This window comes from Spea bombifrons, chromosome 2, assembly GCF_027358695.1.
Source record: "Spea bombifrons isolate aSpeBom1 chromosome 2, aSpeBom1.2.pri, whole genome shotgun sequence".
Taxonomy (NCBI): Eukaryota; Metazoa; Chordata; class Amphibia; order Anura; family Pelobatidae; genus Spea; species Spea bombifrons.
In genome coordinates, this window is record NC_071088.1 from 28,079,329 (window position 1) to 28,098,436 (window position 19,108).

At 39.9% G+C, this 19,108-nt stretch overlaps 1 protein-coding gene across 1 annotated transcript in view; it reads left to right on the forward strand.

The window, feature by feature from the left end:
• Window positions 1-6,469: 6,469 nt before the first annotated feature.
• The window catches only part of RPS6KA3 (ribosomal protein S6 kinase A3), a 44,306-nt gene continuing 31,667 nt past the window's right edge, over window positions 6,470-19,108 (forward strand). Inside the window, exons 1-2 of the mRNA XM_053457301.1 lie at window positions 6,470-6,763; window positions 13,631-13,690. Coding sequence (XP_053313276.1) covers window positions 6,701-6,763; window positions 13,631-13,690 — 123 coding nt within the window. The 5' untranslated portion in view covers window positions 6,470-6,700. The remainder of the gene's footprint in view (window positions 6,764-13,630; window positions 13,691-19,108) is intronic.

Here is a 19,108-nt window from a genome sequence, read left to right on the forward strand (position 1 = left end):
AGGTTTCGCAGAGCAGATTAAATGTTGATTTCACCTCAAAGTGTTTTCGTTAGAAGGTACAGAACGTAAGATAAAAGTTACATTCGCTTACAAATAAGGAATGGGGGTAGTGTATGTTTAGAACTGCATTAATGGGACAGTAATGTCAGTTTTTCTTCAGGTATCGGTGAAGCAGTGTTCTTTCTTCAACTAAACAAGCTGAGATTCTCTGCATGTGCGCATGAGAACATAGCTATTCCCCCTAGCAGCTGAGATCAGGATCAAACCAAGTTGTAACCTGTCATGCCATTGGCTGAACAGACTAATACATCAGAAAGGGGCGGTGCCAAGTGGTTGTGCAGATTATTACACACCAAAGCAGATGGGGGCCGAAGGGACTTTGTTTCCCATTTAATGTTGTATAGCACATTACCATGTTTTTCTATGATTGGCTTGTTACATTTTTATGATACAAGTTAGTTCATCATGGTAAGCCCACCGTTATTCAAGTTCTGTATATCTTCTGTTTTCAAGCTTAATTGTGTTTTTTTCCATCTTAGATGTTTTTATCCTAACTTTCTCAGATTTTTATTATTATGTAACACACATCTTAAATAAGATTATTCCATTTTCAAAGTAGCATATTGTTCTGCGTTTTTTTTTGTTGTAAACATTTTTTTACTGCTCAGTCTGCCCATCACTGACATCACAGAAGGGGCGTTATCTTTAAAGTCTTCTAGTTTAAAGGGAACTCACTCCTGTCACCTTCTATCACACATGACTCTTAACACACCCATCACACAAAACAGCTCACCCCTATCACACACATCACATCTATCACACAAGAGAGCTCAAACCTATCTAACACATCACTTCCATCACACCTATCACAAAAAACCTCACTCACTCGCCGTCACTTGCCAACGTGGCCATCAATGTGTATTAGGAACTGTAAAGCTTTGCTGTTTCACCCGCATGAGCATTAAATGGAAGGTGGGCGTGGCTATAGGTGGTCAGACTGCTGTGATGTAATACATAGAGGGGGGCTTTGGAGAAGTGACAGGACTCTGTTTCTAGGCAACATGGAGCATTAAGAACAAAAACTAAATAACAGATAGCTTTCTTTTACTTCTCTCTACATGATGCAGCACTTATCTGGGGATATTTTAAGAGGCCTCTTAGGTGGAACAACACCTTTTAATATACTTATTTTGTAACTAGACTTCACGTATGTTTTTAACAATGATGTTTGGATGGTGGATTAAAACCCAAATAAAGAACAGCAAAGACATTGGTTGCATATATATGGTTTGTCTGTTATAATTGTTCCATATCGACATCCAGAAATCCCCCTGATTTCTCTGGTAAATTATATTTAATACAGTAATCTGACTTTGAGCTGCTCAATTTGATAAGTAGGGACTATGATATGTGGGTGAATAATGCATAGTGAAGCAAATGAATGAACCACTTTACTGACTCAGATTTCACAGGTCAGTCATAATAAATGACTTGACATCTAACTGTACTTTTGTTTAGATAAATTATTGTCCACATCATTTCTTGTGTGACAGAAGCTTTCAGCAGTATTGAAGCCTCTCATTATTAAATAGGCAGATCCGCCTCCTTTTCCAAATATCAGGATAAATATATATAATATAAGATAAATATCAGGGATATTCAATAAGCAATAAAATATAATTTTAGATAATTTAACAATAACTTTACAACAATACAATACTTGTATTGCTTTTTCTTTTACTAAGTGGCAGTAAATGGGAACTGTCATTGTCAAACTTTTTAGTATAAGTAAATCTTCTTTCATTCTTGCAAAGGCTGCCTGAACCAATGAACATCAGCAATTTCAAAAAAATCCTGAGAAAGGGAAGATAACTTTTCCCATGATATACATATATGATGGGTTTTCAATAGAAATAGAATGTTTATTTTACTATATAAACACTATCACATTATTCTTGTAAATCCTGACCGGTCTATTACTCTGCATAAATAAGGACAGCATAACATTTTGCACCATGGTTCTCAAGGCAAATGGATCATTCCATATTAATACAAATAAAACACTGCATTTATTTCTAATGGATCAGGAAAAAAACTGTAAGCCGTAAGGCTTTTATAGTCTATTAGTAAAAATGGAAGCATTCAGTATTGACAACTTAATGCAGTAGTCCTTAAACAATGCCTGTCAGGGTACATTAATCATCTGTTCATATTCCAATACATCTCAGAAAAAAAGAGAGAGTAAACCAATTATGCGTAAAAGTGCCAAATAAAAGTCCTGCGTTATTAATCACAATTTTGTGCTAATTTCATATATTAAAAACAAGTATATCCGCAATTATTAGCTGGACTTTCTGTCTTAGCCTCCTCTACATAGGTTCAGATCACTGTGATCATGCACTCCTCCATACTGAGTCCAACACAATACATTTGGCATGATGTGTTCAACATCACACTGATGCGTTCTTCTGTCCGTTGTCATCAAGAAGGTAACATATTCCTCCTTTGTATCTAGTTGATATTGTCTGACCTCTCCCTATTACATGGTTACATGATTGCATTTACATCTTCTGTATTTAGCACTAATTACAATGTTTCCATCACTATAAACAGATTCATAGATACATAATACAGTCAACAAACATTGTATCAACTTTCCAACATAAAAGTATTATGCAATGAATATTTGTGTAGCCCAAATGGAATCAAAACACCAATATATTTCATTCAGATTATTCACATATAATGACATATAATGACTTATAATATCATTGTTTTTAATCTCATATACTATTATTAAAGTTTTTTACCCCTTCTACATTATTATTATTATATCACTGTTATTAATGCCGTCTGTTGCTTACTATACTTGCATATGTGGAATTATCACATCTAAATTTTATATATCTATAGATGTATACATATTTCCAAAATAGCACACAATCGCAGGTCTTTTTTCAAAGTTAGTAAAGTTTATTCATGGCCTAGTTACATAATCTCCATAATGTCATCAAAAGATGATACCATAAAAAATTATGTAAAAAAAATGGCATAATTTAAAATCTTAATTTAGACCATAAGCAATTGGGTTGTATAGCTTGAGGCATTACTAGCAGGAAGAGGAAGACGGTTCTGCCACTTTAGAGATTTATGTTAGACCTAGAGTTACCTAGAGTATCGTGTACAGCTCTGGAGACTCCATCTATTATTATTATTATTATTTATTGTTTTATAACAAGCAAATAGCTTTGAATTTTGTTGTTTCTTCACTCACCCTTATTCACTTGCTCGTGTTCTTTCACGCTCTCTCACCTTTTTTCACTCTCATTCACTTTCTCTCATAATCTCTACCTACCTTCCCTGGCGACCGCTTTTGTGTCCCTGTCCAGCTCCGCTTCTTCTTCTTTTCCATCTTCTGTCTTCTTTCTTCGTCCATTTCTTCATGGACAACTGAATATGGCCTTCTGGTGAACATCTGCAAAAGGGTGGAGCCCTTGGTTTTTCCCCTGATTGGGGGAACAGGGGGAGAGGCTGTCCACGTGGCTCTGCCATTTTGCTAAAGTCCACAGAGAGACCAGAATAATGTAGCTAGAGCTGCAGAAACGCTTCTCTTTCTCAGCTAATCTGTTTTCCTTATTTTGGCATCCCGGTGAACTTTGGCAAAAGGGCTGAGCTACCGGGCACACCCTCTCTATATATATTTTTTAGTAGAAGAATAAGGATTTTACAGTTTATTTGTAGAGATGAAAAGAGGTCATCATGTTGCTGGGCAGTCACTCATTGGCACACAATGGTCCTTTGACTTGCTCTCTAACAACATTCTCTACAGGAAATAGGGTTATCAGCCTGGTGTGTCCCTTGGGATAATCAACACTCAAGAGGTGCTTTCCATAAATGCCCGCTGGAATTTAACAGAAACATAGAAATGACCAACTAATATATCAGGCAATTTGCAAAAAGATGGAGCCTCCGGGCACACCCTCTCCTCCGTTCCTCCAATCAGGGAAGGATGTGCCCATTCCTCCAATCAGGGGAGAAGGTGTACCCAAGTGTTGCACAAGTCTATAAAGCAGAATAGTTTCTAAGTGAAACATTATTTAATTACCCAAATCAGTGATACAAAGCCAATGCTGCCCCTTTTGACCAACTAAAGGGAGGTTTTAACCCTTTCACTATTCATTATGTCCAACAATAGTACTAGTACACACCTGTAAACTCTCCTGTCAATGCCCTTTAGTGAATAAAATAAAATTACAAAGTAAAAGTGTGTGTATCAAGAATATTCCTGGAACAGAGCCCTGCAACACGTTGCTTACCCACTGACAGAAGACATAAACACCATTAGTATCAAAGCAATACTTGGGGTAATGTAGTTGCATTTTAATAGTTATATATCTATGCATTTTAACTGTTGCCTTTATATTGTAAAACATGAAAGGTGCTTTGTGAAATGTGAATGGCCACTTGTGCCCTTGTGAACGTCTTACTAGCATAGATGTTCTCACGTCTCTGGTAAATGTATAGACGTATAAGCTAAACATTTCACACATAGGTATCATTCGATATATGCATCATGGAATCATAATGTGCAATCTCTTATCAATGGAGCTATTATTTGTGAATCAAAGCAGGGGGTACAGTTAAGCCTACCTTCTCCTGTATTTTAATTTCTATTATTATACCCAGGGCTGGTCCTAGACCAAGCAGCACCCCAGGCAAGAATACTCTCTTGCACCCCCATTCTTTTACATACATGGCAATATTTTTAAAGCCTAGCAGGATTGAGCAAGGAAGACGCTATAAGCAAGAGTATGAGTAATGTGGAGAACAATTCTTTCTTATACAGGGGCACCTGAGCCAGGTACACAGGGAGCATTATAACTCATCACAGAATATAATTGTTCTGCCTCCTACTCTATAAAGCTTCTTCATTGCTCATTGCCTTGCTCTCTGCATGTTACTCTGTGTCTACGCACCATCTTCTTGGTTCATACACTCTAACACCACTAGCTAACGCACATTCTAAAACCATAAACTAACACGCATTCTAAAAACATACACTGACACTCAAACAGTGCACATACACTATAACACTGTACATGGACACTCCACCCAGTCTAACGCTGTATACTGATACCCCAAAAAACACACTCAAACACTGTACACTGGCACCCCCCACACACACACACTCTAACACTGTAAGTTCACACCCCACAAGGTCTATCATTGTACACCTACATATATACGCTCATTGTAACATTGTACACACACAAGTGTTCTAACACTGTACACTGATAATCCTCTCACACACAATCACCATACGCTGGCACGCACATACTCTAACACTGTACGCTGACACATACACAGTTTAACTTGTACACTGTCACCCCTCACATGCACGTATTTTAAACCTGTATATTGGCACACATACACACTTATTTTAACCCTGTACACTGACACACAGAGATTGGCATAAACTACTAAATATCGCCCCTGGCTTAAATGTGGGTTAGAGTGAAATATCCTATTCGCATAGTAATGGATAGACTACACACATATACACTGCCCTTACAAATGCCTGTCCATACACACATACATTCATGCCTGTCCATACACACATACATTCATGCTTGCCCTTACACACAAACATCCCGGCTTACACTTGCAAGGGCAAGATGTACACCTGTGTTTAAGAAGGGTGTGGGGGGGGCAAGGGGCGGAGCTTTACTACAACTTTTTATGTCACTTTGTGACTTTTTATATCACGAATCAAGGCATTTACACAAAGAATAATGTATTCTATTTACACAAGTTAATGTATAAACACATTTTCTGCTGTTTCTGTTCAGATTATTGTAACTTTGGGCTGTAGGACTATGTAACACATTAATACCCAGAAAAAAATTTGAGATAATTGCAAAGAGGAACATCGGGGTAAGGAGGCATTTAAGGCCAGAAGAGGGACTGTGCCTACTAAAGTGGGACACTCAGTTGGTATGCCATACAAATTAATTCCCCCCTCTATTTTTCATCGCATGGACTACAATATAGCGTTTTTATAAAACTGCTGCATTTATTAAGAAAAATCGGCTTCAATGGCATGTTACCCAATAAATGTATACAATAATGGATCTGTCTATTTTGGCAGCTTTTGTCTTGAAATTTAGAACATATCCTGTTTATAATACCGAACTTTTGCAGTAATGCATACCGAAAATATGCAAATTTACCAGTGATAAGGAAGCTAACTCGGATGGCTAGACAAATTCTTAGGGTTCTCGGAAACCCCACTCAAACAGAGCAGTGTACAATCTCTGCCTCTACCAAGATGGCTGACCCGCTGTGCGCAGTCACGTGACCTTCCAAGGCCGAGCCATCCTTCCTTCCTTTTGCTGTCACCTGTTGTCCCCGACAAAGGGGCGGGGAGTTCCACCCACTGCCTGTGACGTAAGGGTGATGCGGAGGGAGCTTCGCTGTAAGCGGCAGGTACTGCTTGGGACGCCATGTTGTGAGAGGAAGTAAATTATCGCTCCCGTGTGTGACAGTGTGGGGAGCTGCGCTGGAGCGGCAGACACCACTAACCCGCTACCGGACGAGCGGCAAAGCCAGCGGACAGCCGACTCACCTCGGTCTGTTCGCTGCTCCACTGAGACCTGTGCGGGAACCTCCGGGGCTCTGCGCTCTTCGCTCTGTGGGGAAGATGCCGCTGGCGCAGCTGGCTGACCCGTGGCAGAAGCTGCCGGTGCAGAAAGTAGAGAACGAGGTGAGTGTCGGGGCAACAACCGCGGGAGCTGTCGAGGCTGGTCTGACTGGGTGACAACTAAATGACGGCGTGTGTAGGGTTAAAAAAAAAGTCACTAGAGCAACGTGAGGGGGGTCGAGTAACCCTTTCAGTGCTAGAGGGTTACTTTGCTCACCTGCGGTCGAATTGCTCATTAGTTTGCGGGGAGTGACTCAATTCATGGTCTATGTATCTTTATATAATTTAACGGAGGAAAAAGTGACTTGGAGCTCTAAGAGAGCTTCTGGGGAGGAGAAGAGGAAGAGGCATGGTCTGACTTGTAGGGAAGTTGGACCTGTGTGGAGAGGAGAGGACGGTGTTGGGTGAAGGTGCTGGGCAGGAGAGCAAAGGTGACAGGAGGAGGAAGAAGAGGCTGCAGGTGGGTGAAAGGTGTCGGTGACGGGAGGGAGGAAGTGGGAAGAAGTAGGAAGTCGTCTGTCGTAATGTTATGTACTATGTTTTGTGTACATCTATTAATTACAGGAACAGCTAAAGGGAGGACGGCGATTAACTCTCTTCTCTGTTCATTACGAAGGGTCATCCCTGGCAGGATCATCCTGTAAGAAGGGCTGAGCTGGCCCTGTGTAATGTTTTATTCAATGACTGAGGAGCCTTTGGAGAAATCTCCCTGAATTATCTATACATTATACAGGGCCAGACAAGCTCTTTCTGTAACAGAAGCTCACAAGAGCTGGGTCTTTTATAATGTATAGAAAAAAAACAAATCTCCTGCAAACTCTCCCTTTAGTGAATAGAGCCCTTTGCGTTGCTTTACAGCTCGATGATGTATTGTATAAGCTAACAAAGAAAGTGGGCGGAAGGCAAAATGTATGGAATGTATAATGGAAATGACCGGAATGTATACATTTGTCTATGTGGGTAGGAAAGAGCGCTGATTGTTTGATAATAACGTAAATATTGATGTAGATGGTCTAAAGAAATCGCATGTTGAAAATCAGCGTTTTCTGCCGCATGGAATTTACAGAAGATGAATGCAAATGGTATTATTATCATCTTTTAATTATATAGCACCAACTATTTATATTGACTTAAAAGTAGGTGTCTGAATGATGAATTGTGCGAACGTCAAAAAAAAAAAAAAAAATAAAAAAGGTTGAACTTGATGGAGTTTTTTGTTTTTCTCTTAACCTAAATTACTATATAAACAGATTTTGGAGTAACGACACCTTAGAAAGCAAGGCTGTGCGTTCATTCTGAAAGGCGTTTGATTCATTATGTCGGGAATATCCCAAATAAAAAATACATAGAGCAGCACGCTGAAGCCCTGCCAAGTCTTGCTAAGACTGATTGGTATAGAAAGTACCGGTAATGTCGGATGCAGGAATGATTTAACCCTTGATGTATCATCATGGTCTTAATGACTGGTGTTGTGCTAACTGTATCTAATCACTGTGTCAAGTGTCTTCTATATTTTATAGATACTATAGTTTTCCCCTACATCCAATGAATAAGTGTCTGGTCCCTTTATGTGGAAGGTTTTCTATCACTTTAAATATAAAGAAACTCTATATATTATACAAATTTAGTAAAGATAATACCTTTATTTGGTAACTGATGTATAATGGATTTTGATACTATCTAGGTAGTCTTGAAAGCTTTGCAATCTCAGTTAGCCAATAAAGGTATTATCTTTACCAAATTTCTATAATATATAGAGATTTTTTATATATTTAACTGATGTATAATGGATTGCAAGCTCTAAATACTACCTAGGTCTCTTCTTCAGGCATATTACCTAGAGACTTATTCTTAACAGCTTACATTCCATTATGCCTTTACTAAATTTGCTTTCTCTCTTTCTATGGCTAACACTATGACCTATACATTATACATACACACACGTGTACGCACACTGTGCCGTATGGCTGTCCTTTCTTGCCCTTTATGTCTTTCAGTTTAATTGGGTTTTAGTAGCTGGTGAAGGAAAGCGCAGTCAGATGCTGTCATTTCAGTCTCCGCTCATCTGTAACCTGACTACCGTTCTATCAGTCATCTTCTCCAACACAAAGCAGCCTGGCAGAGATAGACAGTGGATTATTTATGAGACCGGAGACCTCTGGGCTCCAGTATTTCACTACTTATGTTCAGCAAAAGGGGCAGACTGGTCTAGATAACTGGCCTCTTTTGTTCTTCTCTTGTCTGTCGAGTGGTACACTGGAGCACACAATGCTACGTAGGGACAAGGAGTGTTTCCGGTGGAGTCCGTAGTTAAGACTTCATTTATTTCTATCCTCTGCCCCGTAAATCTTGCAACATCATCTGTGGGTGGCGATGAGTATGTGGGAAAAGAGCGTCCGAGATCTAAGTTCTTACTACTCCTGGCAAAGTGACGCGATTGTATACAATGCTTCCCGTGGAACATCTGAACAATGCCTCTTGAGTTTGCTCATTTAATGATCGCTATTAAACTTACACTTGGACTGTAAGCTCTTCTGAACTAATGTATTCATACATATTATAATATCTGTAGGACTACTGCCTACAGATTTATTGTACCTCCCTTTTTATTATATGGTAACCTGTACAGTGCATATAAGATCACACACACACAGGGATATATATATATATATATATATATATATAATATATTTAATATCTCACATCTACATACCGTCTTACACACACACATTACACACGTTTCAGCTAATTAACCTCTCGATTACCAGAAATGAGCAAATTCAGAGAATGAACCCCTCTGTTGTCCTGATTGACCAAGACCTCCTTCACTCAAAATTCTTATTCTGGACCAACGCATTGTCCCGGATTGAGGCCTAATGCTGGACTCCCCCGGACAATCTGGGATATGCGGTCACCCTAATATGTTAGTGCTTAATAAATGAAGTTACGTTCTTATATGTTGTGTAAATTGCAAACATAAAAGTCCGATTGTGTAAGACGGTTACTTTGTGTTATGTGTCTGCTGTTCACTTATATTTTTAAATATATAGTGTCTTACAAAAAAGTATTTGCCGTAGCAATTCTTCCATAATACAGTGTATTTTGAGGTATTGATTTATAGCATATTTTAAAATGTTATTTTAATGTAGCTTTTATGCTGCTTGCGTAAGTATTCTTTTCCTGCACATTAATATTTCATGGAGCTTAGGCCAAGAGCAGCTTTAAAGGGGCACTCCAGCCATCATATGTACATTAATATGTCCCCTTGGAATGATGCAGCAGAACCCTCCCCTATGCATATGCCAGGGTCGAATGCATCTTCTGCTTACCAGTGTGCATGCGCGCTATACTCACAACCAGCTCCAGCACTGTGTTGCATGAGGTTTAATGAGACTCCCTGCTAGAATGCATGTCAAGCGGCCAAAGCTAGCACCAAACACAGTTAACGGGATGGACGGTGTGGTGCATGTCGGGAGCGGCAGTCTTTCTATAAGGTTTTTTATTTTATTAATAAAATAAAATGTTACTATTATTATTAGTTCTTATGGGTAGTGAGTGCATTCTAAAGGACTCATAAACTGTAGGAAAGGGGTCTATATTTTTACTTGCTTGGTTATGAAGCTTTTGATTTAAGTATAACTGGTAAATATTTTATTTTGTAATGTAGTTAATAGACAGAAGGCGAGCCCATTTCATCTGGGAAAGAGAGAGCGTTTAATATATGCAGAGCATAGGGTTATTTTATCTGTGGTCTGTTAGATGTTGTCTGGCACTGCCGGACGCTGCTGGTTGGAAATCCCGTTGGCTGATGCGCCTTCAAAACCTTTTAGGTGCTGATTGGGAAACTGAACGCTGCCAAATCGTTAATTTCTCATTCACACACTTGGGGCAGCACAACATCTGTTCATTGGGGTTGGGAGCTTTGGCTCTGGCAGCCTTCGAGTTCCAGTTGGCTGAGGTGTCACCATTCTGTATGCTGCAAAGCTTTCATATGGAATATCCTACTTCACGTATCGTGGATAGCGTTTATAAAAATACTAATGGCATCTTAATTAATCTGCGTTATGCTCATTCATTTTTCTTAACGTTTTTAGCTGTTGAATTAATTTAATTTTATCTGTTTTGTGTCCTTCTGGAATCATTCATTAAAGCTATGGAAGACTTTTTTTTTTTTTTTCTTTTCTCCTCTGACAAGTTTTGCTATTTTTGCTTGAATTTTAGAGAAACTGAAAATAGGGAGACTCTTCCCTGTATTACTTGCTAGACAAATTTATGAACTCATGAGCTGCAACATCATAGTTAAAGAATTTTATTTTTCCCCACCCAGATGTTCCGTTTTTCTTTCGGTAAATGGTAAAATCACTCAACAAAGAGTATGTATTTGTATTGATAATATAATAACCCGCTAATTAAAATTGTCTGCCTCTGCGCTACAGGATTAGTACACCTTAAAGCGGATCCTAACTTTCTTTTCACAACATTATTCCTCCCAGTAAATTCTGTCCCCCTGTACATTTGTATCATATAATATGAAATATATAAATATAAAATGAGAAATTAAGCCAGTTGATCCAGACGAAGATTTTTTTTTCTATTGTTGTAGTCTTCACATGTCCAGTGCTAAGAAATCAGAAACATCACATGCTTTTTGGAAACTGTGAAATTTTAGAACCGCTTATTCGAATATGCATCTGATGGCTTATAGCTTAGATTAGTTTGTTCCTTTACTTTGGGTTATAATGAGAATAAACTGCTGACTGTCCATCTTCTTACTCAAAAGTAGAATTGGCGAAACAAAACCCAAGAAATCTCTGGTACGCTAGCTACGCATTATTAGGGCCAACTGTGGCCCTAATATAACTTTACCCAGATATGTGAACGACAAGCTGAATGGTCTTGAAAAATCCCTGGGGCTGGTTCATCCACATCAGTCACATCTCTCTCCACCGGTCCGGTTACCCAGAATGTGATGTGTGGCTACCACAAACTCCAGCAGAGAGGCTTTGGCCAAACCATGAAACCCATGGGCAGAATCGAGTTGTGATCCACGTGGCCAACTTCTGGGGCAATGAGCTCTTTGTGGGCCAGTCGGCACAAATGGTCCTGTTGGTTTCCATGGTCATTGCTGCACATTTAGAGCTTTGCTAAACTACTTTTTATTTCCGCAAAGCCAGCATTGTGTCATCGGTAGAGAGGGAGTTTGATAACAGATAACTTGCCATGTTTACGGTTAAAATCCTAATAGCGGGAACCATCTGTATGTGTGTAATGTATTATTATGTTACTTCTGTAACATTTGTGTCTTTTTGTTTTCATTTTTAAATGTAATATTTTCTTAACTTTTAGTGCTATTCATTGTTACTTTGTTTTTAATTGGGTTCTACCCAGGATGGAGTAGTTCTCCTCTTTGAAGCCTCAAGGTTTTGGGAGCGCTTCTTAGTCCTCATTAGTCCTAACATTTCAGGAGGTAAGACACATGCAATAATTCACCAGCTTTAATTATTTCCTTATTTCTTATATATATATATATATATATTATAATCTCCCTTCTAGGTTTGGTGCACTGAGGAGGTAAATAGAAGCTGTAATGATGGCTGCAGCCTGTGTGTATCATTGTGATTAACAGTGTTCTTTCCATGTGCTGAAACCCTGTTATCTGTGATTAATTCCTTTTTTGTTTTGAACTTTAAAAGCAGATATCTCTGGATTCGCTCATCCAGTTTACTAGCTTAAACCTGTAGACATGCGCACCCTGTCGGGGTCTTTCTCTCTGTGATGGGGTCGCTTGGTTAGCTGGCTCAGCCATAGGTTTCATTTCAGTTTTCAAAGCACCAAATGGGGAAAATCTATTATTTGAAAGGGACTTTAAAACACCGCTGCGATCAAATGTTACAATCAATTAAAAGCTATTTATAATACTCGTACATAACGAGTGGCTTCTATAATATAGTAGAGTTTCCTCTTTCCACGCTTTATGGGATGGCCGTTGCCTTTTTTGTTTTCTTTTTGACATTCAGAGCCATCAATCTATTGTGGAAATCAAGAAAAGCCAAAAGCATGACAGTGTGGCGTTGTTGCTTTGAAGGGACAGCCATCCTGTGCACTTTAACACATAGGATAGCTGTGTGGTCCCTTTAAATGTTCACCCGTTCATGTGGGGTCTCTCCCCATATGCATTAACCCCTTTTCCACACTCCCCCTCCGGCTACACGCGATACACCGGAGATGTAAGATGTCCCGGGGAATGCAGCGTGCAGTCTTGTTTGTTTTGTATGGATACGGATTAAAGGCTGTTAATGTAAGCGTGGAAACACTTCACGTTAATATCATTTTTAGCAGGTACTCGTTCTTGGTAGTCTTTTGTTTTTGTGGATACGGGAGTAACGCATTCACAAAACTCGTGCTCCTAATCAGCAGCTAAAGCTTTGTGAATTGGGCTGCCCTCTGGCGTACTCGCAATACTGTTCACGCCGTGGTCGTGTTTGTAAGGCTTGCGTGTTGTGCGGTAGTGTTTTGGGGAAAAGATAAGGCCTATGCTGAAAATGACCTTGTCTCCTGTCATATTGCTATTCACGCAAAAGAGGGATCTTCCCTTTTGTAGCATACGTATATATTGATACACTATCGCTGCACATCTTTGTCTTATAAATGTACAGAATATATGTGTGTGTGTGATATATATATAAAAATATCTGTTTCAGTCACTCTAAACAATTGGATTCGTTTTCTCCGTAGCTTTTCACTACATTTCAATTTATTTCCACGAAATAAATACGATCCTGTCAAGTTTTTCTTTTGATATATTTAGACTTTGCGCAGATAAATTTGTCTGTGTATACTCATGGAATGTATTGGCCGAAATGCACTTGACATGATGTTTTTTTTGTTTTTTAACGTTTTATTTTTTTTCTCTTTCTCTCCACCGTTCAGAATGGACAGCAGTTTGTGGATGAATCGATGTGTGGAATCGAAGAGGAATCTGGAAACAACGTAAGTGTTTTGTGTTAATTTCTGATAAATTCAATAACCGCTCTGTAGGGCAGAAGCAAAGTGTCTCAAAATTATAAAACGAGGTACGTACATTCTGTGACTTTTTACATCTCTCTTGTTCTGAAAGTTAGAGAAACTATCCCAAGGCATCAAGTAAATGATCTGAAATGTGATCCTGCTATTCAGTCGGTACAGTTGTAGATGTACACATATGGGGGGTCACCTTGCCACCTCGTCTCCTCCAGAACTTATTCATACCTGTGACTCGGTTTAAGTGATGCTAATCTGCACGTGCTGGGGTCTTCACTAAAGGGAGAGTTGATGTTAGAGTTGTGATTTTACTCCTTGACTATACATTTTGAAGGCCCACTCCAGTGAGCTTCTTCAGCAGGAAGAGCTTGGCTCGTCCTGTCTAATATAATGCTTTTGGAAACCATTTGACGTTTCTTCAAAGTCTCCTTACCTACTGAATTATACATTATTCAGGGTCAACCCATACTTTTTTTTTTTGCTTGAGAAAGCCACCAGGGTTGGCTCTTCATAATCTGTTACTGAGGTAGGGGGTTAAAACTGTAACCATCCTGCAAACGCTTACTTTTGTGTTTCAGTTCCTTGACTTCACTATTCATTAGGAAGGGCCAATTTTTATTTATTTATATATATATATATATATATATATATAATATATAAATATAAATTTTACTCACAAAGTCCATTGCACACCATTCCAAATTTCCCAAGCCTGGTGCTAGTAACCAGCAGTTTCCATATAAAGCACTTTCAAAAGATGGTCAGCACTCCAGGTCTTTAAATTAACAATTTCTCACACACCAATGTTTTTATTATTTTTGTGCTTTATTTTAATTTAAATGGCGGACAATCTGATTTTATGAATATTTTGGCTACTTATTTACATATACCCATCTCTGGGGCCGTTCTTTACTTTCAAGATCATATTTTATAATAAAGCAGCTCAATATATTTTTAGAATCCTGCTTCGGTGATATGTTTGCCATCTAGATATCTAGTTTCAGAAACTGGGGAAAGAAAAACCTTTTCACCTTTTCCCATCTCTAGGGGAATAATAATATTGCTGCATGTGTATCAGTTGTAATTGGATTTCTTCGCATACTTTGAAAAGAATCTGCGTTTTTACGAGGCCTTGGCAAAGACTCTGCTTCCTGTTCCGAAATAAGAAAAACATGCGGGCATTCTTTGCCTTTTTGTTTTTGTGATTGCACTCCGTGGATTGTCAATTTGCTTTGGTTCAAATGTTTATAATAGGCACGCCATAAATAGAATAGCAAGGATGCGTAAGGAACAATTTTACACACGTCTGGTGAAATACAAATGTTTCACTACTGTTCTTTATTTGTAGGAGGAACATATTTGTTTCCATTTAAAGAAATCCCACCCTTCTCAAGGTCGCACTTCTTTCGTCATATGCATGTTAACGTGTGTAATAGCTGAGTGTTGATGTTTTTACCTTGCAAATGCAATGAGCGCGTTATCAGAATCGGCAGCCCATGCATTTGCTTTCTTTCCTGGCCCCCCAGCTCCTTGGCTTGCAGGGGATGCATTTGGCCAAACATACCGCGCATGTACACAGGTAAGCAGCAGATATTTACATGCCTGGGAACTTCTGAGCTCCGGCTACCCTGAGCCTACCCTTGCGGGATGTGGCCAGGACTGCCTTCTGACGTCGGTGGGCGGTCCCGCTGATGTCGGTGGCCGGTCCCACTTTAAATGGGAAATGGGTGAGGAGCGGGACGTGTGAAGACCCCGCTCTGGCGTCCCAGAGGATTCCGGTGTTGAACCGGAGATGCGGTGCTTCACCCGGGGTTCTCCTGGTCAAACCTGGAGAGTTCCCAGGTATGTATAGTTACCACCAGCTAAAGCCAATGCTGGCTTGTGCAAGAGTTCCAGGGGAGGGGGTTTAATGTGAAAAAGGGTCCCCGGTGACTTTCTGCCAGTGATTGGCTGCTTCAAGGTGCCAAAATCCGATGAGCAGAGGGGTTGGTACACCATAGCTCTGGAGCTGTGGTGGTTTAACAAGGTAAATGATTGTTACAGTTTTTTTTCCCTTATAAAAAATGTATATTAAATGCTAAAAAAGTACTTTGATATGAATTCTTTGGTTGGTCTTTATAGGACATTAAAATATCACGTTTAAAGTTCTTCATAAATACACTATGTAATGATTCATCAAGGCTGCTGGTGACTTTGTTCTGGTCCTCAGGGTTGCATTAGTTCCATCTGTCGGTGAGATTAATGTCATACGCAGCCTTATTTATAGTTTACACTTAGGACATGGGCTGTCACTTTCCACTTCTTACACCGTACCTGCGCGAAGATGTAGCCAAATGTTAGGCTTTTCATATTGGAACGGTCAGACAATACTGATGGAGTGAAGCATAAACTCAGCCGTGCACAGTTCTTGTTTGATTCATCCAAACCAGCAGGTTCCTCGGTCTGCACTGTGACCATCTTGTTGGCTGTATTTTAGAGTGAAAGCCTTTCCAGTTGAGCTTTTTTTGTTTTTTGTTTATAATCACCATTTTTATTTTTGATCTCACAGACGGGGTTTTCATTTATACTCTGTTAATTTTATGAGTCTAACGCCTAACAAGACTGTAATGCAAGATCAAATATTTGCAAATAAAGCACACTAATGTCGTAAAGTAGGCCAAGAATGACAAAGAATGCTTTAAACAACATAAAGGATTATCTGAAGTATGCAACGGATTCCTTATTTTTTTTCTCCTGCTGGAACTTCTTATCAAAACGGAAAGTTTTAATTTGATATGAGTATCCTTTCCTCCTCCGGGAAGGCATTGTTCAGTAATAAGCGTTATGTCTAGTATTGTATCTCTATCAGTCTGATCACCTGTAGCTGCGCAGGATGGGAAGCAGTGCTCTGGATTCGGCAGAGAATGGCCTGGGGAAGATTCCAAGGCTAATTGCCAAAATATTCTGTAATCTTGGAGCGTCGGAATGCTAAACAGAGACAGCATGCAGACATTCACGCAAACATGTAGCACATCCTACGTCTGCATATTCTGCTGTATAAAGTCTGTCTGCACTGCGAGGCAGTAAGAAATGTCTCCTGATTCTTAACAGTGCAGGTTCTGTGTCCAAACAAACCACTTGGCCTTCTGATGGCCACGTTCACATCTAACCATGCAGTGTCCTCCACCGCATTTCATACTAGTGCACTATTTATTCCTGCATAGCATTTCAGCCTATATAGTAATACATTATTATTAAATAATAAATTAAACACATTGGCCCTCTGTTTGCCACCTCTGCCTCTAAAATTTAAGGTAGTCGGTTATTTGTTTTATTTTTTAATTTTTTTTTTTTGACGTCGTCCAAGGCAGTTGTCAATGATGTCAGAGTTCTGTTAGTAATCACACACACACACGCTCACACTGGAAGATTCATAATCCCATGCTCGGAGAACAGCACGTTTTAATCATCTTTAAATAGCCTGACCTGAGGGATTCAGGATCATACAGGTTTCTCTAAAAGTATTAAACCCCCTAATGCTTGAGTTTCGCTGATTTCTCTCCGCTTCATGCCTAACTGCACCGAGCATGTTGCATATTGAGCCTTCTGGGTTTCTGTCTTCTTCTGTTGCTGCTGTTTACACAAATGACATATATTTGTTCACTTGTTGTAAATATTATTGTGTTGCATTCACATATTTATCCTAGACTGAATCGTAGAGGCATGAGTTTGGGAAACTTGTTGAGAGAAACAGACACAAACATGTCAGTCACATGCGCCTTAAAATAGAAATCACTTGTGAGCGTTTTACATCCTAGCCCTGTACTAGTCTATTTCTTAACCATCAAACTATATCAGTTTCTCAGTCTTTCACGGATTTATTTGTACGTACGTATGTATACTGATCAGCCATAACATTATGACCACCTGCCTAATATTACCGTATTTGCTCGATTATAAGACGACCCCGATTATAAGACGACCCCCCAAAATCAAAATATTAATTTAGGAAAAAAACAAAATGCCTGAATATAAGACGACCCTATAGGGAAAAAAAGTTTTACCAGTAAATATTAATTCATGTAAATATATTTTTTAAATTTCCTTTTATTTGCCAACCTGCCCCCCCCAGTTATGCCACTCTGCCCCCAGAAATGCTTTATACCCCCCCTATTTGCCACTCTGCCCCATGATATGCCTTATACCCCTATATGCCACTCTGGCATATAGGGGGTTAAAAGGCATATCATGGGGCTGAGTGGCATATAGGGGGTTAAAATGCATTTCTGGAGGTATATATGCATATCATGGGGCTGAGTGGCATATAGGGGGTTAAAATGCATTTCTGGAGGTCCAGAAATGCATTTTAACCCCCTATATGCCACTCAGCCCCATGATATGCCTTTTAACCCAGCATGTACTGGCTGCCTTGGCTTGATAGGAGTGTGATTGCTGCTAACAGCAATCACACTCCTATCAAGCCAAGGCAGCCAGTACATGCTGGAACCTGGGGATGATAGTAGTGGGATTACAGCCTCCCTATGCCATGCTACAACCCCCACCCCCCTTACACATCCATGCTATCACACACAAACACACATTCACAAACATTTAAATACTCATTCATTCCATTAATCACACATACTTCACACATTAATCACACATACTTACCCAAAAACCCTCCCCCACCCCCTTACCTGAACTGCAGATCTCTCACTCGAAGACTTCTGCAGGGGACCGGCTGTACCAGCAACTTCTCTGGCCCCGCCCCCAGAGGAGGGAGGGGGAGATAGAGTTCTGTGAGGAAGCTACAAGCTTCCTGTCCTCCTGCTTCTAACGGAAGAGACGCTGCTCGCGACCGGTAAGCAGCATGGCCCCAGCGATTTTTTTGGGGTCTGATTAGAAGACGACCCCGATTATAAGACGAGGGGTATTTTTCAGAGCATTTGCTCTGGAAAAAACCTCGTCTTATAATCGAGCAAATACGGTATGTAGGTCCCCCTTTGGTCTCCAAAACAGCCCTGACCCGTCGAGGCATTAGACCTCTGAAGATGTGCTGTGGTATCCGCACTGAGACGTTAGCAGGAGATCCTTTAAGTCCTGTAAGTTACGTGGTGGGGCCTAAATGGGTGGTGTATCCTGGTGCCATGTGTTCTCCAGGAAAGCGATGCACCCGGCCATCCACGTGATGTCAAAGAAAACCAGGCCACCTTCTTCCATTGTTCCGTGGTCCAGTTCTTATCATCACATTCCCAATGTTGGCAGTGGACAGGGGTCATCATGGGCACCCTGACTGGTCTGTGGCTACGCAGCCCCATATGCACCAAACTGCGATGCACTGCGTGTTCTGACGCTTTTCTATAAGAACCGGCTTTAACTTTTTCAAAAATTTGAGCTACGGTAGCTCAC